The following is a 26,844-nucleotide window of genomic DNA, read 5'->3' on the forward strand; positions in this document are numbered from 1 at the left end:
TTTATCCAAAGGATGTGGAAACACTAATTGGAAAAGATATATGGACCCCTATGTTAATTGCAGCATTATTTATAAAACCCAAGACTTGGAGACAACCTAAGTGCCCATCAACGGATGAATAGATAAATAAGATGGGGGGGGGGGTTGTGTGTATAAACATAAGTAAGATGATGGAATACTACTCAGCCATAAAAAAGATTAAATCTTACCATTGGTGACAATATGGATGGACCCTGAGAGTATTATGCTAAGTGAAGTAAGTCAGACAGAGAAAGAAAAATACTGTATGATTTCTTTCATGTGGAAGATAAAAAACACACACACATAGATACAGAGAAGAGATTGGTAGTTACCAGAGGAAAAGGGGGTTGGGGGGAGGCTAAATGGTTAAGGGAGGTGATTTATATGACAATGGATGGAAACTAGACTTTTGGTGGTGAACATGATGTAAAGTATACAGAAGTCAAATTATAATGATGTATACCTGAAATCTATATAATGTTATAAACCAGTGTTACCTCAAAATAAAATAAAATCAGTAGTTCTAGGATTGGGCCCAGAGTTCTGCGTTTCAGTCGAGCAGCTTCCGGATGATGCTGATGACGCTGGTCAATAGACTACACTTTGAGAAACAAATGCTCAGTCAGATTTAAAACTTTGCTCATGGTGACACAGCTAGTAAGTGGCACACCCCATTTATATTTGACTCCAGGCTTTAAGCATGAAATTGTGCTGTGCTAGTAAGGTTACATGGTTTTTCTTGTGTATTACTTACTTTAATTTGCTTTTGTGAATTTCCTTGCTCCACCTTTGTGTTTTTCTTATGGATTTATATGTCTTCAACTCTATTGATTGTAGGATTTTTTTTTTTAAAATAGACTTTATTTTTTAGACCAGTTTTAGGTTTACAGAAAACTGAAGATACAGCGAGTTCCCATACCTCTAATACCTGTCCCCTCCTCAACTGTTGCCACTTTTATTAACGTCTTGCATTAGTGTGATACATTATTGGTATTAGCTCATCACGCATAATAATTAACTAAAGTCCATAGTTTACATTAGGGTTCACTCTTGGTGTTACACATTCTATGGGTTTTGACAAATGTATAATGCCATGTTTTCACCATTACCATTACAGTATCATACAGAATAGTTTCACTGCTCTGAAAATCTCCTGTGCTCTGCCTGTTCATCCCTCTCTCTTCACAAGCACCTAGCAACCAGATATTTTTACTGTCTCAGCAATTTTGTCTTTTCCAGAATGTCATGTAGTTAGACTCATACAGTATGTAGCCTCTTCAGATGGGCTTCTTTCACTTAGCAATGTGCATTCAAGTTTCCTCCATGTCTCTTCATGGTTTAATAGCTGACTTCTTTTTATTGCTGAATAATATCCCGTTATCTGAATATATCACAATTTGTTTATCCATTTACCTATTGAAGGACATTTTTGTTGCTTCTAAGTTTTGGCAATTATGAATACAGCTACTTTAACTATCCCTGTGCAGGTTTTTGTATAATCATAAGTTTTCAACTCATTTGAGTAAAAATGAGAGAGCACGGTTACCACATCATGTGGTAAGAGTATATTTCGTTTTGTAAAAAACTTCCAAACTGTCTTCCAAGGGTGTCTGTACCACTGTGCATTCCCACCATCCGTGAGTGAGAGTTCTCGTTCCACATCCTCTCCAGCATTTGGTGTTGGTATTTGATACTTTAATAGGTGTGTAGTGGTATCTCACTGTTTTAATTTGCATTTCCCTCACAACATATGATGTTGAATCTTTTCATATGCTTAGTTGCCATCTGTATATCTTCTTTGGTCACATATCTGTTCAGATCTTTTGCCAAGTTTTAAATTTGCTTGTTTTCTTATTGCTGAATTTGAGTTCTTTGTATATTTTGGATGCCAGTACTTTGTCAAATATGTGTTTTGTAAATATTTTCTCCCAGTTTGTAGCTTATCTTTTCAATGTAATTGCCGTTTAGAGTCGAAGTTTTAAATTTTTTGCCTTAAATTTATGTCTTTTACTCTATTGAGAGTAAAGTTTTTTGGTTTGTTTGTTTACATTTTGAAGCTTAATACTATAATTTTAAAAATTTTCTACCACTTTTGGAGAGCATAATTGTTCTTGACCATGGCTTTATGTTTAGAAGGCTTTCTTCATGTAGACATCAGATAACATAAAAGGTGCTATTATCATTTATTGAACTCTTTCATTGGGTCGAGTTTTGTGCTACATTTTTGGCATACGTGATCTTACTTAATCTTCCATGTTTTTCACTCTCTTGAGATAACTGTGTCATATCTTCATCCTCTCTTCTTACATCCCCAAACCTCTCTGCCCTTTTCATTCTCATATGATTACTGTGTCCTGTAACTTCAGAGATAAAAGCCACTAGACTAAATCTCCTTCATCTTTCCGCCTTAAAATCTGTAAACCTTATATCTGTGGCAACTTTCTCCTTTTTTCTCTCTTTTTTTTTTGGTGAGGAAGATTGGCCCTGAGCTAACATCTGTTGCCAATCTTCCTCTTTTTGCCAGAGGAGGATGGCCACTGAGCTAACATCTGTGCCAATCTTCCTATATTTTGTATGTGGGATGCCACCATAGCATGGCTTGATGAGCAGTGTATAGTCCATGCCCGTGATCCAAACCAGTGAACTCTGGGCCGCCGAAGTGGAACATGTGAACTTAACCACTACACCACGGGGCCAGCCCCTCTCCTTTTTCCTTTTTCTATCAAAGGAACTCTCCTCCTCATGTCAAAGACCAGTTACTCCACTTGACCTCTCTTCTTGTCAAATGTTTTGTTCCTTTGCCTGAGCTCTCTTACTTCTTCAGCCTTTCCTGTCCCATTGGATCATTTATGTCAGCAGGTAAACATGCTCTGATATTTCCCGTCTTAAAATAAACCTTTTTTTTTTTTTTTTAACACTGTTCTTTTCTAGCTTTGGTCCTATTTCTTTGATTTAGAGATGGCCAAACATTTTTCAAAGAATTATCTATATGTTCTTTGTTTCCTTCTTAAAGTTCATTCTAATCTGATTTTTACACTACTGCTCAACCAAAAATGCTTTTTTCAAATTCATCAATTTCACGTTGCCATAGCTGTTCACTGGGTACTTTTCTGACCTCATCTTTCCTGTCTTCTCAATTGCACTGACCATCTCTTCCTTCTTGAAAGTTTCTATGACATTGCATTCTCTTGGGTGTCCTCCTGCCTCATTAGTCCTTTACAGATTCTTTACTTTCTCATTATCCCAATCTCTAAATATTGGGTTCTGAAGGACACTTCCCAGCCGTCATCTCTTCTCTCTATACTCGACACTTCATTCATTTGTTCACATTGTTCAGTTATTTTTGAGCACCTACTTTGTACTGCATGCTGTTTTCTAGGCAGTGTTGGGGATACGGCAGTGCCCTGCATTTCCATGGTTTTAAATATTGTATATTCCCATTTACTTCTAAATTTCTTGAGTCCAGACATCTGTCCCCAATAGGTTCTCATCTCCATCTGACTTTCTTATACGCAACTCAAATACAGCATGATGCTAGTGATTCCTAAGTGGGAATAGACGTCAGGTTTTAGTTTTAATCTTTAGAAAAGAGGGCTAGTGATAAATAGTTATGAAGGTGTGATCTTACATCTAATTGTGAGATTCTTAGCTCTTGAGATAGCAAAGGCTTCTTTGTCAATTTTGGGTTGAGTTCTGTTTTGTAGTAAGCCCTCTGTATCTCCTTCAGTACTTCCCGGATACATTGTGGCTAAGTACAGTGCTGACATCATAATGTTAAAGCTTTACTGGTAAGTAAATAGTTTATGTTGATTTTATTATCAGAAATACGAGAAATCAGTCGCTTGTTAATATGGAAGGTGTGTTTGTGCTGGTGAGTTCAGTGTTACTAAACACTCTTTCCTTGTAGCTAGTGAATGACCTTAGGAATGGCTGTATTTTGTATGTGAAAAATTCTCTCTTAAGCATAGTCTCAGAATAACTTAACATTCTTGGTTTGGTTTTAGAGCTGGACCATCATAGATTGTACATTCTGGTGGCATTGATCCAGTGGTCTGAAAATGCCTTGGAAAGATCCAATTTTACAGATTTAAAAAATTGATATAAACAAATGATATACCATGAATTCATGAAGTTCTTTGTCAGTTGATCTCATTATCGTAACCTGAAGGATATATGGTTAAAAAATACATATATTGTACCCTTAAGAGATTATCATTCTATCATCTTTTTTTTGTCTAGTGGTTTTTATTGTGATAAAATATACATAACATAAAATTACCATTTTAACAATTTTTCAATGTACAAGTCAGTGGCATCAGGTACATTCACAGTGTTGTGCAGCCATCACCTATCCGTTTCCAGAACTGTTTCATCCTCTCAGATGGAAACTCTGCACCATTAGACAGTAAGTTCCCATTGCCCTCTCTTCTTGGCTCGTGGACGCCGCCAGTGCAGTTTCTGTCTCTATGGATACGTCTGTTCTAGGTGCTTATATAATGGAGTCACAACATTGGCCTTGCGTATCTCCCTCATTGCGCTTAGCATGGTGTCTCAGTGTTCATATTGTCGCGTGTATCTGAATTTCCTTTCTTTTTAAGGTAGAATTATATTCCATTGTATGGATATACCACATTTTGTTTATCCCTTCACCTGTTGATAGATATTTAGGTTGTTTCCCACCTTTTCAATATTGTGAATAATACTGCTATGAACACTGGTGTACAAGTATCTTTTTGAGTCTCTATTTTCAAATCTTTTGGGAATCACTGGATCCTATGGCAATTCTATGTGTAACTTTTTGAGGAGCTGTCAAATTGTTTTCCAGTGGCATTTTACACTCCCATCAGCAGTGCACAAGAGTTCCAATTTCTCCACATCCTTGCCAACATTTGGTATTTTCTGTTTGTTTTTTTTTTTAATAGTAGCCATTATAATATGTATGAAATGGTATCTTGTGGTTTTGATTTGCATTTTAAAATATTTATTATTATTATTTTTTGCTGAGGAAGATTTGCTCTTAGCTGACATCTGCTGCCAGTCCTCTTTCCTTTTTTTGCTTGAGGAAGATTAGCCCTGGGCTAACATCTGTGCCAATCCCCCTCCATCTTTTTGTATGTGCGACACCTCCACAGCCTGGCTAGCGAGTGGAGTAGGTCCATGCCTGGAATCGAACCCGTGAACCCAGGCTGCCTAAGTGGAGCATGCCAAACTTTAACCACTAGGCCATGGGGCCTGGCCCTGATTTGCATTTTTTTAATGATACGATGTTGAGCATCTTTTCATGTGCTTGTTGGCCGTTTGTATATCTTCTTTGGAGAAATGTCTGTTCAAGTCCTTTACCCATTTTTTAATTGGATTGCTTGGTTTATGTTGTTGCTGTTGAGATCTAGGAGTTCTTTATGTATTCTGGGTGTTTATCCCTTATCAGATACATGATGTGCACATGCTTTCTCCTGTTCTGTGAGTTGTCTTTTCACTGTCTTGATAGGATATTTTGCACAAAAGTTTTTAATGAAGTCCATTTTATCTACTTGTTCTTTTGTTGTCTGTGCTTTTAATATCATCTATCACCCTTTTAGATTTATGTTTGCTGAGTGTACATATATTATAATCACATTTAAAAATTTTTTAAAAGTTACTGTTTCATTACCCTAGCATTTTAACTGATGTAAAATTTTCCCTTTTCCCCGTTATTGTCCTATGCATATTTTTACATAATTAAGTGCTACTGTACGTTTTATTTATAGTCAATTATAGATTTTTCCATGAATAATGAAAATATAATGAAGTATTATATGACAGTGAAATACATATGACAATATAATTTAACAAGATCTTGTTAGCATTTTTAATGACTGCATAGTAGGTTTGCTTATTAATTCATTTTTGCATATGTAGGTCATTTTGTGTTTTTTTGTTGTGGTTGCTAACTAGGGGCTTATTTTTTGGTAGTCCCCTATTCTTAACTTAGGAGAGTATAACAGCATCAGAATCTAGCACATTTTTAACCTAAGTATATCCTTACAAGTTCAGTATTACTTTGCTTTCTTAAGAGTATTTGGCATTCTTGGCATGTGCTTCTCTTTCTTCATCTGCCAAAGCAAGATAACCACAAAGCAAATTTAAAACAATGCAGATGTATTCTTTAAAATAATTTTTCTTGTTAGTTATTTGGTGAAAAGGGTGCTTTGTTTTTGTCATTTTTTTCTCCATCATTTGTGTAGCTGAATGTTTTCCCATGTTCATTTCTGTCTTGTGTTCTTTCCTTGTGAAGTGTCCATGTTTATCTAATTATGCTTTGTTATTTTTCCCTGTGACTTGTGTGACTCATTCTAATTTGAATGCCATACTGTCTTTTTTTTGTAGACTGTGTTCTCCATCCAGGAGTCTGGAAGGAAAGCATGAATATATTCTTTCTTAGACATCATAGGAATTAATATTTAAACAATTCTGAAAGCATAAGTATATTTCAAATGTTTTTCATGATCTTTTTGCTACAGTTTTCTGTGTATAATGATTGGCATGTATTCTAGAAACTATTATTTTAGTTTCAGTGAGATTTCGTAATGGAGCCTTTCTTTCCAATTTGGTTTAGTTGAGATTGATTGGAATGCAGAATTGAAAACTCATTTAATAGGTAATCTAAGAATCCTTCTCTCCCCTAAGCCCCATTGTTGAGTGAGGTGCTGTGACTCTGCCATGACCTTACTAGGTTAATTACATGTGTAATATTTTAATTTCTTAGCAATTTTGTGAGAAAGAAGATGGTTACTATCCAACTCTTAAATTCCAGCAATGTCTCAGTCTTAATGCAGGGGCAATAGTGAATTAATGATATGTTAATAATCCTGAACTTACATGTTTTCTGGACCCAGGAATCTTTTTCATGCCTTTATGTCCATATTAGGCTGTGCGCTCTTCCTGGAATAACTTTTGTCACTCCTGCTTGGCTGTACTAAAATTCTGTGAAACTTCATCTGGATGGCCATCTAAGATAGTGTTCCTATTTGGATTCCATTCATATCTGTGACCATTTTGCACTGACATTTTCTGTTTATTTGCCTTTCTCTGTATTGGACTGAAAACTTACTGAGTGCAGAGAACGTGTATTCATTTTGATAGCATAGTAAATAGTACAGTGTTTGTCATGTAGCATGCATTCAGTGAATAAGGGTTTGTTGAAATGAATTGATGAAACTGAATTCAAATCTTGGAGGGTCTAGAAGAAATTGTTTTGTAGTTTAGATGGGCTAACTGAACAAGAACTGAATACCTGTACTTTACCAAATCTGATTATAGTTTATACCCAGGGAAACAATAATTGCCTATTTTCTAGGTAATGTAGTGGACTGGACTGGTCTGGGCGAGAGATTTAGTACTGGAGAAGAGAAAGAAACAGACAGTAGATCTCAAGGGTGTGATCTGTAGAGGAGAATTCTCTCCTGCATGTCTGTGCTCATGCTCCCTAAATATTATCATTGTCTTCCTGCCCCCTCCCCATTATCTGTACACATATATCCCTACCGAATCTGTGGTCCTATTTAGTAGAAATGAAAAGGAGAAAAAAATAATGGTAGTAACCTAGTGGTAATGATACTACAATTTTGAGCTGCTCTAGAGGGTGTAAGGTTCCTATTCTTCTTAGTTCCCAATATCAGTGCTAGAACATCAAATTGAGAAGCAAGTTAAAATGTTTTTCTTAGGGGTGCATGGTAAGGCATGAGTAGCCTGATGGTGGCAAAGCTTCTGGAGATCCAAAAAGTCTCCCTTATATCACGTTTTTCCCCCACACCAGCCCACATGGGGTGGCAGAAGCCTCTGTGATTCTCTGGAACCGTATGGTAAGAGATAGTATGTGATTCCTGTGTGTGATGTGATGTGAAGATACAGAAAGTGTAGCACTTACCCCTAAGGGGCTGGGGAGTTTGTGTCAGTGAAACATGCACATATTATAAAGGATGTTCTGTAAATCTAATAACAAAATGCTGTGGAAATTCTCAGTAAGAAATGATGAGTATCACAATCAGGGATGATTTCCTTGAAGAGGCGGGGATGGGTTGTTGGGGAAGTTGATGGGTTACTGTTGGTAACCGGTGAATAAAATAGGCCAAGACACAAAGGTAAGAAACCATGGTCTGTGTTTTGAGAACTGTAAGTCTAGTTAAGCTGTTACCTAAGGTCCAAGTAGGATTGAATGGGAGGGAAATTCTAGGCCATATTAAGGAAGGCTGTAAATGGTAAGTAAAGGAGTTTATATTTAAGTAGGTAGGAGGAACCTATGGGGGCTTCAGAGCTGATTTAGAAGGATGAATCTGCAGGACCATGTGGAAGATACTACAACCTGACCTGGAAACTAGTATAGTAGTACTGGCAAGAGATAATGACCGCCTGAAGTAGAATGTAGGCGGTAGGAATTGAGAGAAATGAAAGGATATAAGGCACAGATAGAAGGTATGTATCTTGGCAACTGATTAGGTGTAGGATATATAGACCTGAAAAGTATCTGAGATGATCGGGTACTGTTATTGACAGAAGTAGGAGGAAGTTGTTTTGGGGAAGATGGTGAGTTACAAATATAGTGATCTGGCACAATATGTAAGGTCAGATGCCATGTAAACAGAAGTATGGGTTCAGGAGAGATGTAAGGTAAGATGTAAATAGATTTCAAAATTCTGTGCTTGGAGGTGATAGCTAAGCAAGGAATGAGATTTTTTTCTAAGGCGTTAAAGTGCAGCAAGAAGAGAAGTAGTTTGAAGACAGAGTCTTTGGGAACATCTCCATCTAGAGATAAGGAATCAGTATCATAAGGGAGACTAAAGAAATAGCAAGGTAGAGAGAATTAATCATTGCATAGTATGGACCTGCCGTGGAGGTCACTTTATTCTAGGTAAGAATCTTTTCTCATAGGACTATATGTATTTACCAGAGCATACATTATGATGTTCCTTTATAAGGCTATGATAATTTTTTTCCTTATCTAAATAATTTTCTCTTTTTTCCAGTAACTTAATCCCATTTAAGTAGAAATATTAGATAACTGGTTGAAGTGTCATATTGCCTTTGATGCATGAACTGTACAGTGATACAGTTGATAATTAAATACAGTTATAGCAAAGGTAAGAAGACAGTAACAGATATTTAGTTATCAGACGTTGCTGCTTAGGAACTACAAAACAACATTTATTGAACATTTAAACAGCTTTAAAGGAAAAAAATCTCAAGGTTAGTATCTGTGCTGCTATAGTGAGCACAGAAATCTCTAGCTTAGCATATCAGCTCTTGTAATATTAGGTTCCTAGAAAACGTTAACAAATGTATGTGAATTGACTTATGCATAGGGCGGCAGATGTGCAGCAACCTCAGCCCTTTGAAACTTCACTTTGAACTTAGAAATACCAAGAAAAAACCCTTGAGCCCAAAATAACTGTTTAAGTAAGCATGCAAATGTAAAATACATTTCAGAAAGTTTTAAAAAATTCTTTTGGTGCTTTTATGTCTTACAAATATTTCTTTAGTTGATTAGGACAGAATGCTTCAGTTTCTGTTCTTTTGTATTAACGTATGTGTTAATAGTTATTAAAAAATAATATAGCTGTACTTTCTCTGATAATGCAAGTAATACATGCCCAAGGTAAAAAAAAAAGTAGACTGTATTAAAAATCATTAAAGACCCAAATAATTATATTCCCAACATTCTGAGAAAACTTATGTTTACATTTTGGGGCTTATTTTTTCTGACTTTTTTCTTGTGCTCATATTTACACACAGGCGTTCACGGCATTGGGGTGACTGTGTTAAAGATGCTTTGTAACGAGCTCTTTTTTACTTAGTTATTTTGTAGATATCTTTCCATATCAGTAATACACAGCAATGCTATTTACTGTATGAATGTATTGTGTAATCAGTCTCGTTTTTTTTTCTTTTTTGCTGTTAACTTGGTCAGTGAACATCCATGTTTGTGCCTTTTTCTTGTTTAATTATTTTTCTAAGGTAAATTTAGAGCTATAAATGTAGTGAAACTTACACAACTCAGACTAAAATATTGAAGCCCTTGGCATGGGGGTATTTTTTTAGGGTAAGCTTTGGCCTGATAAAGCCAGAGAATATGCGTTTCATAGCATCAGACTCAGATGTATCAAAATAGTGTTTGTTAGTCACATACTAAAGTGGTTCCAGAATTGCTGTATTGAAGGATTTGAGAGACAGCTATAAGTTTGAAAATGTCTTTTCTTAGCACCGTGTTTGAGGTAGCAGAGGGTCTGCTAGGGAGATGGTGAGGACGGCTTCTCTCCCACAGATGCCCTTCCAGGTAATCGGTTGGGCGTAAAATTGATGGTTAAGAAAAAAGTATTTAGATTTATAAATAAGTTCTGATTCCACTGTTATACCTCATGACTTAGAAGCCAAGTCAGAATAAGCTTTTTATAAATCAATCAAATTTATATATATGGTTGTTCAGTTAGATTGTTTATAATATAGAGTATTTATCTTATGAAAAGAATTACTCATGTCCTCAGAGTGGACCTATTTTGGTTATCAATGCAAAGTAATAATGATGTGGAAATTTCCTGCCACTTTTAGTTGAAGATTGATAGAGGGTATGATTCAGATTTTACACATTTACTTAATGCTTGTCATGAAATGGTTTATCTGATTAGAAAGATATATACAATGCAGATAATCTGTGGGAATTATTTTCATTTTCTGAATCAGCTCTGTATAGTCTGTTAATTTAGCTTTTTTTCTTGGTTAAAAATCTGTCTAGGCATTTGACATCATTGACATTGTTTTCACCCTGTCTTTTTCTTCATATTGCCCATCCTGTTATCCTTATTTCACTGTACTTCTTTGTTATTATTTACCTTGTTTAATTCACTTTAGTAATTTATGTGAATCTTCTCTCATAGATCAGTGTTTTAAATTTCCTCAGCTTTGAGCACAATATCTTGTGTATATGGTGGATCCTCATATGTTACTGTGAATAAAAGCTCAACATTTTTTTTTTGTAACAGTGACCACACAGCTCTCTTTCATTGTAACATTCATCCTGAGAATTTCCTTGTCTATCATTTTCATTTTATAGAGTGAGGACCAGATTCTTGCCTCTTTTATTAATAAAATAATTGTTAAGCTGTTTATGAATTTTGTACAAGAATGGGTATCATAAATTAATGAATTATTTCTAGTTCATTAAATGAAGTCTTATTCTTTGGGACCAAGATCAGAAAATATGTTTATCTCCCTCAGTCTGTATGTTTTCTGGGGCTGTTATCTTAATGTTTACAGGACTGTATTTGCATATTCCTCTGTTTTCATATTCCTTTTTTTCATGTTTAGGTATAAACTATCATAGTAATTCCAAGACTTGGCTAATGAACAGAATCCTTTTAAATGGAATAGAAATCTGACTGCCTGTGTTGACTTAATTTATTTTTTAAAAATGTTATTTAATGTTCAAACATAAAATTAGATATAGACCACTTAGAATTAAAACTCATGTAACAACTATAAATTCAAAATAAATGTATAAATATAACAAAACTACTAAATTAATAAAATTTAAATCAGAAACAGTAACTTCATGGATGATATTTTGCCAAAACTCAGTTGTCCTTGAAAGTTGAATATGGTGGTGGGTTTACGGATTCTTTTGAGCAGTATTACAGAGTGCGCTATGGACCTGTACTGTGGGGGCGCCCTGGGATGGTTAAGCTATTTAAGGATTTGCAAACTCTTTTTAAAAACTTTCATTTGTTCAGTACAATTTAATGTATATTTGGTTATCATTTGGTATGAATGCATTATTTATATATTGTTTGCCTCTTTTATATCATTAATTTGCTGTATGATTAAAACGGCATGACGTGGGCCTAACACAGTTGAACCCCAAAGCAATGCTGAGTTTGCCTTTTTTGTTATTTGGTAATTTCAGAGGATCCTTGTTATGTAATGTTAATATGTAAATTTTTCAGTTATGTAAATTGATTACTGTGGAAATAAGTACAAAAATAAATTATTAAAAAGAACTGTTGATTCTTGGAGAATATGCATAAACTTCCATTTGGGAACCAGGGATCTAGCGTCACTCACAGTTGTTCTTAAATAGATGCCATCTGATACATTAAAAATCCTAAAATCCATGGCTGTCCTTTGAATAATCTGCTTAGGCTATCTCAGTGTGAAATATTCTGGCAAATGTCAGCTAGAATAGAAGAATTGAGATTTTGTTACCTTCAACTATAGGATATCCATGTTAAATTCTTAAAAAACTTTTTTCAATTTATCGTATAGTTTATAAGCATAATTTTGTTTTATATAAATGTATGATTTTAATGGTGGTATAATTTTTAAAATCTTTCGTTTGTATTAGCAGCTGTGAAATTTAACATGGATATGCCTGTCTTGAAAGTAGCTATTATGGAATCCTAGAATGTATTTTTTTTTTAAGACTTAATTTTTTAAAAGACAGTTTTAGATTTACAGCAAAATCTGGAGGAAGGTACAGAGATTTCCGCACCCCCCACCAGAGTGGTACATGTGTTACAATTGATGAACCTATCTTGACACATCGTTATTACCCAAAGTCAGTAGTTTATTTTAGGGTTCACTTGTGTTGTACATTCTGTGGGTTGGACAAATGCGTAATGACCTTTATCCACCATATGGTATCATACAGAGTGTTTTCACTGCCCTAAAAATCCCTTGTGCTCCACCTAGTCATCCCCTCCCCAACCCTGGCAACCACTGATCCTTTTACTGTCTCCCTAGTCTTGCCTTTTCCAGACGTCATGTAGTTGGAATCATACAGTATGTAGCCTTTTCAGATTGGCTTCTTTCACTTAGCAATATGCACTTAAATTTCCTCCATATCTTTTCATGGCTTGGTAGTGCGTTTCTTTTTAATGCTGAATAGTATTGCATTGTGTGATTACCACAGTTTATCCTTTCACCTACTGAAGGACTCCTGGTTGCTTTTAAGTTTTGGCAATTATGAATAAAGCTACTATAAACATCTGTGTGTAGGTTTTTGTGTGGACATAAGTTTTCACCTCCTTTGGATAAATTCCAAGGACTGTGATTGCTGAGTCATATGGTAAGAGTATGTTTAGTTTTGTAGGAAACCGCCAAACTGTATTCCAGAGTGGTTGTACCATTTTGCATTCCCACCAGCAATGAATGAAAGTTCCTGTTGTTCTACATCCTCATCAGCATTTGTTGTTGTCAGTGCTTCAGATTTTGACCATTCTAATAGGTGTGTAGTGGTTATTTTGTTGTTTTAATTTACATTTTCTTCATGCCATGTGATGTGGAGCATCTTTTCATATGCTTATTTGCCATCTGTATATCTTTTTTGATGAGGTGTCTGTGAAAGTCTTTGGCCCATGATTTAGTCAAGTTGTTTCTTATTGTTGACTTTTAAGAGTTCTTTATGTATTTTGGCTAATAGTCCTTTATCAGATGTGTCTTTTGCAAATATTATCTCCCAGTCTGTGGCTTATCTTTTCATTTCTCTTGACATTGTCTTTCACAGAGCAGAAGTTTTTAATTTTAACGAACTCCAGCTTATCAATTATTTCTTTCCTTGGTCATGCCTTTAGTGTTGTATCTAAAAAGTCATCATCAAATCCAAGTCATCTAGGTTTCTCTTATGTTATTTTCTAGGAGTTTTATAGTTTTGCAATTTACTTTTAGGTCTGTGATCCATTTTGAGTTAACTTTTGTGAAGAGTGTAAGGTCTGTATTTAGGTTAATTTTTTTGCATGTGAATGTCCAGTTGTTCTGGCACCATTTGTTAAGACAACTGTGTTTGCTCTGTTGTGTTGCCTTTGCTCCTTTGTCAAAGATCAGTTGACTGTATTTATGTGGGTCTGTTTCTGGGCCATCTGTTCTGTTCCATTGATCTTTTTGTCTATTCTTTCACCAGTACCACACTGTCTTGACTATTGGAGTCTTGTAGTGAGTCTTGAAGTTTAGTGGTGTTAGTCTTCCAACTTTTTTGTTGTTCTTCAACATTGTGTTGGCTATTCTGGGTCTTTTGCCTCTCCTTATAAACTTTAGAACTGGTTTGTTAATATCCACAAAACAACTTACGGGGATTGTGGTTGGGATTGCATTGAATTCATATTTTAAGTTGGGAAGAACTGACAGCTTGACAATATTGTCTTCCTATCCATGAGCATGGACTATCTCTCCATTTATTTAATTGTTTGATTTTGTTTGTCAGAGTTTTATAGTTTTCCTCATATGGATCTTGTATGTATTTTGTTAGATTTTTATACCTAAATATTTTTTCAAGTGTTAATGTAAATGGTGTTGTGTTTTTAATGTCAAATTCCACTTGTTTAGTGCTGCTGTATAGGAAAGCAGTTGTCTTTTGTATATTATCGTTGTATCCTGCAACCTTGCTATAATATAATCTCATATTAGTTCCAGGAGTTTATCGTCAGTTCTTTTGGATTTTCCACATAGATTATCTCGTCATCCGTGAACCTCCCTTGTGTCTTCCCCTGTGTTAGAGATCCAAGAAGAGATTTTCTTTTACACATTATAACCCATTTAGTTTTATTAATTAGAATATGTTAAGTTCACACATATTCTAAAAGTATTTCAAAATTCACTATTTCTTCTCTGATCAAAATACAGATTACAAGCAATCAAAAAGCATTCTTTTTTCTTTTTAGGAAGATTAGGTCTGAGCTAACATCTGTTGCCAGTCTTCCTCTTTTTTTCTCCCCAAAGCCTCAGTACGTAGTTGTATATCCTAGTTGCAAGTCATTCTAGTTCTTCTATGTGGGAGGCCACCACAGCATGGCTTGATGATGGTGCGAAGGTCCATGCCTAGAATCTGAACCAGTGAACCCTGGGCTGCCTAAGCGGAGCGTGCGAACTTAACCACTCTGCCATGGGGCCGGCCCCCAAGAAACATTCTTATTCTTCTGCTGTAATGCTATCAGAGTTGTACTTTCTATGATTTTCAAGACTGAGGCTAATTATTTAGTAAACATGGATGTACAACAAACTTATGCCTTTTGGGGGAAGAGTTAGCTATAGTTTTCTCTGATCTCTATTAGAATTTCTTTATTTCAACCATAGCAACCAATATTCCTGACTTCTAACTATTGCTGTTATGAAGATACATCAGGATTTGGATGCACTGCCAGCTTTCTTCCCTTAAAGAGCAATTAGTATAAGTTTACTTATAAAATTCATAATGTTCTTTGTCTTACTTTAATACAGAAGAATGTTGCCCTGAACACCTACTTCATGGTGACTTACATCAATGTTATGTCAACCATGAACACCATCTCCATTTAAATCTTCTTCATACATTTTACATTACTGTGTGGTTAATCTTCCATGGAAGAGTAGATACACATGAAGTCCACCTGTTACAGAAAGACCTCTCATATCTTTGATGCAGCAACAATCAGCCACATGATTTCACATACACATTAGGAATAAAGGCATAGCGTGATGTCATTTGAGAGTTGAATTACATTAATAATATTTGCTTTTCAAAAAATCTCAAATACTGTCTATATAGAAAAGGATACATTGAAAATAATTATACCTGTCCAAATATCCATCCCATAAACCTTTGAAGCATACTAACAGATTATCTAAATTTTTATGTTTTGGATTATTCTCTATAATAAATACTCTGATGTAGAATAATGTCTGAAAAGTGTTATCAACTTACTGTTTTCTACTGTGAATTCAAGAAAAGTTTTTGATTTTTTCAGTCTGTTTAGCCTTTTACTTGTGAGGATGGAGTGTGGCGACTTCCAGGCTCCTTAGATACGCAGCCATAGTCTGGAAGTCTGTACAGTGTTTTTTAAAAGTACTTACGTTTAACCAAATTTAGTTGCAGTTCTCTTGTTAATTCAAGTGTTGATAAGACTGAGATTACTGAGGATTAGATTAGAACGAGAAAAAAAAAGTAATACAGTGATTCTTAACTCTTTTCAAGTTAAAACATTATTTGATTATTTTAACTGCTGCTTCTTCAAAAGAAATTTGTTTCCCCTGGAAAGACTTAATATCTAGGATTGTTGATTCTGACTACTATGCTGTGTGGGAGAGAGGAGAGTGGGGCATAGTGGACTTTGAACAGTTAGTGATTACTCAGAGATAATGACAGTTGTTAGATAATTACAGTTTTAGAAAGTGGTTTTACATTCATTATCTTATTTGATGCTCAAAATGGTTGATACAGGCATTTAGGCTCTTCTGCTTTGTAACTGAGAAACTGTGACTCTTGTCCAAATTGACATGTTGTAGCAGTAGAGCTGACATTAAAGTGAAAGGTTTCTGGTTCAGAGGCTTTTGTACTCTCCGCTGCACCACAGAGTCTTTCTCTAGAACTGGGGCGAGAGGATGTTGTTTGGCGGTTAGTAGCGTAGAATATGTAACTTTACTGTTGCTTTGCTTTGTGACCTTGGAAATAAGCAGTTAACCATTTTTACTGTGTACTCTCTATTTTTCGAGTAGGGTTTATAATACTTGGCAATTTATATCCCAGAGTGTTATAACACTTAAAATGCTTAGGAAGAAAGCATTATTATTTCATAATTTTTATTTTACTTTTTAATTTATTACCTTTCATTATTTTAATTTTAATTTATCATTAGTACTATTTTTGTTTACTTTATCCTTTTTATTTGTCATTATTACTTTAATCAGACATTAGGGTATACCCATATTTCACAAATTAGAGTGGAACAAGAGGAAGAATTCAGGAAAGTAGGAAAAAAGTGTGCCAGAACTTACAGAATTTATACATTCAAATCAATGCTATCTTTCCAAACAGTGATCTTAAGCAACTATATACTTGCGGCCATTGCTCAAAATATCCATTGGCGCTCATTGTTTTTTTAATTTGTTTTTTATTTTATTTTTTTATTAAGGTTATAAAAGTTAACATCCTTGTGAAATTACAGTTGTACATTATTATTAGTCATGTTGTAGTTACACCACTTCACCCCTAGTGCCCTCCCCCCACCCCCCTTTCCCCTGGCAACCACCGATCGGTTCTCTTTGTACATACGTTAACTACCACCTATAAGTGGAGTCATACCGAGTTCGTCTTTCTCTGTCTGGCTTATTTCACTCAACATAATACTCTCAAGGTCTATCCATGTTGTTGTGAATGGGACAACTTTGTCCTTTTTTATGGCTGAGTAGTATTCCATTGTGTGTATATGTGTATATATATATATATATATACCACAACTTCTTTATCCAATCATCAGTTGCTGGGCACTTAGGTTGGTTCCATAACTTGGCTATTGTGAATAATGCTGCAATGAAGATAGGGGTGCATAGAGCTTCTGAAATTGCTGATTTCAGTTTCTTAGGATATATACCCAGTAGTGGGATGGCTGGGTCATAAGGTATTTCTATTCTTAACTTTTTGAGGAATCTCCATACTGTTTTCCATAGTGGCTGCACCAGTTTGCATTCCCACCAACAGTGTATGAGGGTTCCCTTTTCTCCACAGCCTCTCCAACATTTGTCACTCTTGGTTTTGGATATTTTTGCCATTCTAACAGGTGTAAGGTGATATCTTAGTGTAGTTTTGATTTGCATTTCCCTGATGATTAGTGATGATGAGCACCTTTTCATGTGTCTGTTGGCCATCCGTATATCTTCTTTGGAGAAATGTCTGTTCATGTCCCCTGCCCATTTTGTAATTGGGTTATTTGATTTTTTATTGTTGAGTTATGTGAGTTCTTTGTATATTATGGAGATTAACCCTTTGTCAGATAAATAACTTGTGAATATTTTTTTCCAATTAGTGGGCTGTTTTTTTGTTTCAGTCTTGTTTTCCCTTGCCTTGAAGAAGCTCTTTAGCCTGATGAAGTCCCATTTGTTTATTCTTTCTATTGTTTCCCTCATGTGAGGGGTTATGGTGTCCGAAAAAATTCTTTTGAAGCTGATGTCAAAGAGCGTGCTGCCTATATTCTCTTCTGGCAGACTTATTGTTTCAGGCCTAATCTTTAGGTCTTTGATCCATTTTGAGTTTATTTTAGTAAATGGTGAGAAAGAATGGTTGATTTTCATTCTTTTACATGTGGCTGTCCAGTTTTCCCAGCACCATTTGTTGAAGAGACTTTCTTTCCTCCATTGTAGGCCCTCAGCTCCTTTGTCAAAGATTAGCTGTCCATAGATGTGTGGTTTTAATTCTGGGCTTTCAATTCTGTTCCATTGATCTGTGCATCTGTTTTTGTACCAGTACCATGCTGTTTTGATTACTGTGGCTTTGTAGTATGTTTTGAAGTCAGGGATTGTAATGCCTCCAGCTTTGTTCTTCTTTCTCAGGATTGCTTTAGCAATTCAGGGTCTTTTGTTTTGGCGCTCATTTTTTAAATAATGGCTTCAGTATTTTATTTGCATCTGTACGTAGATGTATCTATTCAACATGAAAATATTAGCGAACAGTTTAGTTGTTGGGTTTAATGATACTGATAATTAGTTTTTAGAACATTTTTTAATTAATGTGTGTAGATTCAGCAACAGAATGGTTTTGATGAGTATTTTTGTATATTAGATTGATGGAACGGGTTATCTCTGAATTAATTCTTTGAATTGATGATTTTCTTTTTCCTAGTCCGCAGATAAGCAGAGAGCCCTAGAAGAAACCAAAGCCTACACCACCCAGTCCTTAGCAAGTGTTGCCTATCTGATAAATACCTTGGCCAACAATGTCCTGCAGATGCTGGATATCCAGGCGTCCCAGCTGCGAAGGATGGAATCTTCAATCAATCATATTTCCCAAGTGAGACCACACTATTTTCCTATCTTGCCTATGAGGAACACTTAATAAACACAGGCACTCTGTAATGCTGGCAGCCTTTATTATGTGAGTTAACCCACGTTTGATTTGGAAAATACAAACTCAATATTAGGTTGTTTTTTGATTCTGTCTTTTTGTGGAGTGATTATCTTCTCTGTGATTTTGATAAGGAAGTAAACTTGAATGATTTCTATTAAAACTCAGTTGTCATGTTAAAATAATCAGCCTTGAGGTGAAAATTTATTGGATTTCTTCCAACTTTTACCAAATTAGTTATCTTTTTGAAAATATAAATGTGGTAGCTTGATGACTTGTGTAAATTTTGTTTCTGTTGGTAGGATTTTTGTTTACCAGGATGGCACCATACCTCAATTATGGAAAGATTAATCTAAGTGACCTTATAAAATTATCTTTATATAGAACTTAAAAAAAAATTAATGTTATACTTTTTCCATTATAAAAGTCATGCTCATGAATATACAGAAAAAGAGACAAAATGGAAAAACTAGCCCTCTCCCCACTACTTGCATGTTTCACTATTAATATTTTGGTATATCTCCATCTAATACTTTTTTCTTATAAATAATTTTTAAAATTTAGCTGTGATTATATTATATATAAAACATCCCATGATGTTTTAAGTTCTTTATAAATGATTTCAGTGGTTGCATAATGTTGCGTGCATATGTTATAGCTTTTATAACCCTTCCTTATTTTCGGGCCATTTAAAATAATAGTGCAATGAAAAACCAATTTGTAAATGCAAAATGCATTTTAAAACATTAAAAAGGTAGAGGTTTTGATCTGCCTGCTTCTTTTTGATGAGATCCTTGGAGCTTTTTTATTTTAGCACGCTTGTCATTTGAGTAGCTTGCTAGTATTCAACACTCTTTTTAGATGTAAATGATTATAACCCCTCTGGAATAAAATGAAATTTAAAATTGCATATTATCTTTTATTGTCTATATCTTAAGAGTTCAGGACTCTTTTGAAATTGATTAATTCAACATTTTTTGAAGTCTGAAGTTTAATTTGTATAATTAAATAAAATATGGTCTAGATAAATCAATATGGGAGGTCTACCTTATATTTCTGTTACTTGAAAATTCATCAGACCATTCAGAGATATTTCTTGTTATTTAATATTATTTCATCTTAACTCTGAATTTGCCACTATTAGAGTTTATTCACATCCCATATTAACTTCTGTAGACATGGTATAATTTATTGCTTGTTGTATTGCTGTTTCTCTTAAACTGAAAAGAAAAGCAAAGAATTGGTGAGTTTTAATGAGTGAGAGGTAAATTTTCTTCTGAAAAGATCTCTTACAGGAAATTATCAGTGGAATTTTAAATGATGAAATAGATTAAACTTGGTTTTCTAAGAAGAAGGGATGTTGACCGTTGCTAATCTGATAGAGAATTTTGAGGTTTATACTTGAGAGTCTTAAAATTTCTGCATATTTGAAGTTGTGTCAGAGGACCCAAAAAAGAATGTAGGAAGAAAAGTGCAAGTCCAGAAGAGAAATTAATATATTAGAGTTCCTAAAAAGGAGGGACAGCTTTTTATTAGTTTTCAAGAGAAAGTAGGAAAGATTGTGTGAGTAGATGATAACAACAAGTAAATGACAATGAATGAGAGTCATCTGTTTCCTGATTAGGATTTTGTAGTTCTTTGATAGGAAGGGTAGCACCCTTAAGGAGGAAAGTGAATAAGTCTACTGTAGCTAATACGTACATGTATTAATTCAGTTAATGAGAACATTTTCGAGTATCACAAATTTATATTAACATTGTCTAATACTGTCTTTTAAGCTATTCTAATGGAATAAGTAAGAAATGGAAGTGATGAATGGATAGAGATTAGTAGGTCAGAAATAACAGGGGCTTGAGTGAGAGCTGTCAAGAATATGTTGAGCCTTCTTCATTTGGAGTTAAGCTAAGTCTGGAGAGCAGTAGCTGGGGAGGGAGGGTTCTGCTGCTCTACAGCTGCTGTTAGGTTTACACCGAGTGTGTCTTAGCATGTTGGATGAGGGGTTGAGTAGGAGAAATGGGTTGATGGAGGCTATATCTAAGAAAAATAAGAGTAAATTTTAAAAATTTTATATATTTTTTATCATTTGCCTTAATGATAGAAAATTTTTTCACTTACGTTTAATGTACAGGTAGAGTCTTTATTTTAAAAGTCAACTGAATATCAAAACTGTTTGCTCCTTAGACTGAAAAGTTACTCTGTAATGTAAGAGAAAATGTGGCCATATGAAATGGGCCATATAAAAACAGGCTTTGGGCCAGATTTGGCATGTAGGCCATAGTTTGTAAGCCCTTGCTCTAAAATACTGGTTTTTCAAATGTTTGGTACTTAAATTTTATTATTATTATGCTTAGTTAAGAAGATTATTGTTTGTAGAGAGGGTCAGAAGGTTCTTAAGATATCTTGAGACCAGAGTGTTTTGCAATTTAGGCAAAAATACTAGGCTTGGAGAATTGGAGAGGAGATGGGATGGCAGAAGCAAAGAGGGCAGGGGTTGTCAGGTCAGAGACGGGCACTTGTCTGTTGCAATGGTGATGGATGTCAGTGTGATTGACGGGCTATTTTGTAGCGTGGTTCGGGGCCAGTAGATGCTAGATATCTGAGGTCTTCGATTTCTGTCCTCATCACTATCTTTTTCTTGTTTCCTGGGTAAGAACTGGATCACTTTTCAGCCTCCTGGTGCTCCAGCTCTTTTCTCCATTTTCATGGAAATGAAGGCTGAGTAGGATTGGGAGGGCTGAGGGTGGGGGCTCTAGGTTTTACTCTGGCTCTTCTGCTGACTTGTCTGACATTTGGCTTCTTTGAACTTAGATTTTCTTATCTGTAAAATGATAGAACTGATTTTATGTTTTCTGAACTGTCTTCCATCTGAAATTCTTTATTCTTCTGAGATTCTCACAAATGAACTTGTGATTGCCTTTTTCTCTTTCTCTTCTGCTGGGTCTGCTGTTCGCTTATTCTGTGCCCCGCTGACCTCAACCCTCTGTCACTCTGATGGAACTGAACTATTTCCCAAATTACTCTTTATTTTTTTGAGGAAGATTAGCCCTGAGCTAACTACTACCAATCCTCCCCTTTTTGCTGAGGAAGACTGGCCCTGAGCTAACATCCATGCCCATCTTCCTCTACTTTATACGTGGGACGCCTACCACAGCATGGCTTTTGCCAAGTGGTGCCATATCCACACCCGGGATCCAAACTGGTGAACACTGGGCCACCGAGAAGCGGAACATGTGCACTTAACCACTGCGCCACCGGGCCATCCCCCTCCAAATTACTCTGAATTTGAATCTGAGGGTAGTAATTCCATGGACTCGACCAACTATGTATCAGGAAGAAGTACTTCAACAAAACAGAGTAATAACTCGTTCTCTGAATGTCAAGTGTTTTGAGAAACAAGACAGTTGATTACAAATATTTAGTATCAGACACATTTTTGTACTAAAAAACAATATAGTATTAAGTAGTGTACTAATTTACACCACACTCACCATATCCATAAGGCAATATTAGGCTATCTTTATGTGGATTACCTTAGCTATTTTAAGGATGGTAAATTTTAAAGAAATTCCATTTCTAGCTTTGTTCCTATTATCCTATCAATTCTTTGGAAGCATATTATTTGAAAAACTAATTGAAATTTTTAATCTTCAAACTGAGAGTAGGATTTAAATTAACATTGAATATTTTTCAAGAATATTTAGTTATCAGAGAAAACTTTTAATTTTACTGAATACTTATATAAGCACACATAGGTACTTTTAAGTCAGAATAGCACTATGTAGAAAGATGAATGCTGTTCATACTGTGTCCATTTCTGGTAAGTAAAAACCAAAAAAAAGGTTTATACAACATTATTCAAACTAAGATTCTTAGAAACTTCTAAACTAAAATTCTTCTCTTAACTACTAAAAACAGTCAGTGCTGGCTATATTCAGTTCATCATGGCTTAGAAGATCAAGAGAGGTCAAAAGGCAACATGAAGAACTTAAAAAGTAGTGTTCCTCCCACCCTCCCAAGAGCTGACCAGGGCTTACTGGGCCAAGTGTTGAAGTAGTGTAGGTATCAGGTAGCAAGTAAAGGAGGGAGAAAGGAATGATTGTGAAAAAATGGAAGGATGGAAATAATTCTTCTTAAGGATTAGGTCCTCAAAGGCAATGGAAGGTCTAAACCCTGAGGAACTCACTGTAGGTAATTTTTTTATGCAGTTCCTAATTAATTTCGTATGTATAGTTTATATCATTGTATAAAAAAATGAATAACTGAAAATGAACCATTCAGCTTGTTACTAATTTGTTTTATGAAAGATGAATAATTTAAAGCATATTTGTAATTTAGATAATTAAATGCTTACTTGAAATGTTAACTTACTAATAAAACATTCAAGACTCATATTTAAAAGCACTCAACTTAGTTGAGTTAACCCACTGTAATTGTTTGATTGCAGATGTTTTCCCACACTGCTGGGCAGCTAACCGAGGTAGTGCTGTTCAGTGCAGTCAGCCCTTGATTATCTGTGGTAATGGGAAACAACAATGCGTGGGTAACCCTAAAATAAATTCTTTGTACAGGACCTTCCTGTCCATCTGCTGTGGCCTGAGTGCGTGCTTGGGTCTGTGATGGAGATGTGAGAGCGGGGCGCAGGCTTGCAAGGGAGCTGGGAGTCGGTGTGATTATCTCAAGGCGGTAAGAGGTATCCTGGAGAGCCTGGCACTGTGTGGCTGAAGTCTGGTGGGGGCAGCCCGCAGCATGCGAGACCAGCTTAGCAATAGCAGTAAGAAGGATGAAGAAACAAGTTAAGGAACTGCGAGAACAGATGTTTAAGTCCTGCACAGTTGCGGTGACAGTTACTTGGTGTGTTTTTGGTTAACAGGTAGCAAACAATAATAATATTAATGGCTGCGTACTTGCATTAGTTTTGGTCGTCTTTGCCAGCTAGTTACAGGTGAGTGCTGTTATTGAGGCCTTTTCTAAATAAGAGCAAGTTAATTCTCATATAACTAAAAACTTTAGAAATCTAGGATAAATTTGAAATACTTGTCTTACTATTAACATTCTTCCTAAATATCAGTGTTGAACTTGTCCTTTCAAAATTTAACTTAATACATTTTAGCATTGTAATGTCAAAGAATATTATGAAGGCAAAGGCAATGGTGATTACTGAAAACTCTGAATTTGATTTAGGAAAAACATAGTAACATAGTTGCCATATCTTTTTATTTAAAAATATGTCATAGGAGCTTTACAGAAGTTCTTTTAAAACTGGCAATTGGCTGTGAGTTGGTGAATGTTGAAGCTGGATGTTAGTTCTGTGGGGGGTGTTCATTATATTACTCTGTCTAATTTGACTGATTATATTTTCCACAAGAGAAAGCTTTGAAAAATTGGAAATAGGTGATTGCTGAAAGCTTCAGAATCTTCTGGACCAAACTTTCTGCTCTTTATTTGTGGAATAGATTTATTATTCTCCACTAAATTGTTATTCAGACTCTAAATAAAACTGTAGCTCTTCTCCAAATGTGTGTTTGATTCTGTCCACAGGAATTCCTACAGTTCAACCCAGTGTGGTAGTGGGATGGCAAGAATACGGATTATACTCTTTATTTTTCTTAACCATATATTACTTTTATTACTGTAAATGTTTAAAAAAAGTTAATGGCACCAAATATCTATACTTATGCAGTAACTAGAGGCATTAATCTTGAGTCAGTTCTTAGAAAAAGTTTGAAAACAATTGATATTTGAGAGTGAATAACGTAAGAGACAAATGAATTAGTCCTTTCTCTAGATCACTGGTTTCTCAGCCAGGGCAGTTTTTCTCCCAAGGGGACATTCGGCAGTGTCAGACATCTTTGGTTGTCGCCACTTGAGGTCGAGGAGAGCTCCAGGTATCGCTGGAACGCTCCTCCACATCCTGCAGTGCTCAGGCCAGCTCCCCCTCAACAAAGAGTTCTCCGGCCCCGATGTCAGGAATGTTGCTGTTGAGAAACCCTGTTCTGGTTTTTCTAAGATGTAGGCATTCGTTTGGAGTAGACAACTAGAAACATCATGTAGCCAAACTAAATTATTTTTACTTTCCATAGACATGCTGTTAAGAATTATATTTTAAAATAGCCTTCAGTTTTTAGTGAGAATTAGCACGAGAGGCAACAAAGAGCATTTTTCTCGTAATTACTTCAACCAGTTCCTTTAGAGTTTAGTGCTGGGAAAATTGTCACTTCCCTGATGAAGGGGCACATTTCCTTGTAACTCATTGTTTCTGCTTTGCCTTCTCTCTCCGGAAGCTAAGAGCCCAATATTGTGCCTCATTATAGCAACTCTCTCTTATTTAGGCTTACTTACAGTTCTGTGATCTTTTCCTTTGCTGTATTGGCCTTCCTTTTATCCTTAGCAGAATGGTCTATGGGTTTGGGCTATGTGTGTGTGTGTCTGTAAAGAGAACATATAGGTGATATGTAAGTGCTTCCTGTCCCCAGGTATGATCAGATGTTTTAATGCTTTTTTTAAAAAAAGTCTCAATTTTCGAGCAATTTAAAAATATGTGCTTGTTATAAAATACAACTGTATATTAGTGCAAATAATAAGTGAAAGTTGCTCTTCCCTTTTCATTCTCCAGAGATTTATTAGTATTTCTAGTAGGAAGATTTGAAATTGAAGTTCAATTTGCCATATGCTTAGAATTCTATTATGCTTGGTTGGGTTTGCATTCTTATGGTTTCATTTCTAGGTAAGATAATTACATTTCTAAAAACTGGAGTAAAAAGTGTCTCAAGAGGATTACATTCTCTAATAAATTTTCTTTTATTGATATGACAAACAACAGGTATATAAAAAATAAGTGCCATATTTTGTTTGTTTTTTATTTTGAAGCATATGCCATGAGTACGAAATCTTTCTAGCCCATATTTTTAATGGTTCAGGAGGACCCATTAAAAATTATTCAAAAGATGATTGATTTTCATTTCTCTGAAGTTAAAAATAGGTAAATTCCAATAGCTTCACTAATATGCAAACTTCTTTTTTCTGTTATAGCTCCCCCAACCAGCTGAAAAGGAAAGATTTTGTAATTTACCTAACATGCACAGAAAAAGTTCAAAGACCATTTTCATCTTAAAAAGAAATACTTAAAATGATAAGGTTACTACCATGGCCAGTCTTTTATTTGATGCTTACTTTACACATTTATTAGTTCAGAACTTAGAGATTCTGTTGCTTTTAAGATCTCTTGGTTGAAATAGGAGGCTTTGAATTTATTTCAAGTTCTCTTCATACTTCAGGTAGTTTAGAAGGATAAATAATCAGCTTTCAGATTTCGTAAAGTGATGTTTAATAGTGTCATGATGGTTATCTTTTCTCTCCATTTCTGTATTATTAACTGGTTCTTTTAGAAAGGGGAAATTGAAGTGGGTCTGGGGAGGAATTAGCAAAATTGTCTATTAATTGCTGCTGAGGCAGGAACGATGGTAAGAGATGTGAACAATTTTAGTGAAGTACTTTTCTGACTCTTGACTGCAACTCACAGTAAAAAATACATTGTACATTGCGTCCAGTACACAATTCGTGTATGTATTTATATACATAACAAATGTTTCAAGAAACAATTCTTACCTTACAGGTAAACATGCAGCCTGATATTTCTGTTCTATTTCATTTAAAATAATTGCTGCTCACATCCCACTACATTGCAATCTGCAGTTTGAAAAATGCTGTCTTAGTGGGGCTGGCCCTGTGGCCGAGTGGTTAAGTTCGCGCACTCCGCTGCAGGCGTCCTAGTGTTTCGTTGGTTCGAATCCTGGGCGCGGACATGGCACTGCTCGTCAGACCACGCTGAGGTGGCGTCCCACATACCACAACTAGAAGAACCCACAACGAGAAATATACAACTATGTACTGGGGGCCTTTGGGGAGAAAAAGGAAAAAATAAAATCTTAAAAAAAAAAAATGCTGTCTTAGTGTGTTAATTACCTGTGTTTGTGGAGAAATTCACCCTCTAT

The 26,844-nt window shown here is 35.4% G+C and overlaps 1 protein-coding gene across 45 annotated transcripts in view; it reads left to right on the forward strand.

Annotated features, from left to right (window-relative positions):
- The window catches only part of ABI2 (abl interactor 2), a 128,054-nt gene that overhangs the window by 41,887 nt on the left and 59,323 nt on the right, over nt 1–26,844 (forward strand). For 40 of the 45 annotated variants that reach the window (XM_070580837.1, XM_070580826.1, XM_070580815.1 and 37 more), the window contains exon 2: nt 18,632–18,799. In XM_070580837.1, coding sequence (XP_070436938.1) covers nt 18,632–18,799 — 168 coding nt within the window. Of the gene's footprint in view, nt 1–10,260; nt 10,331–18,631; nt 18,800–26,844 lie in introns of those variants that run through there. The other 5 variants (XM_070580809.1, XM_070580835.1, XM_070580843.1 and 2 more) reach the window with 1 other exon arrangement.

Source organism: Equus przewalskii, chromosome 17, assembly GCF_037783145.1.
Source record: "Equus przewalskii isolate Varuska chromosome 17, EquPr2, whole genome shotgun sequence".
Taxonomy (NCBI): Eukaryota; Metazoa; Chordata; class Mammalia; order Perissodactyla; family Equidae; genus Equus; species Equus przewalskii.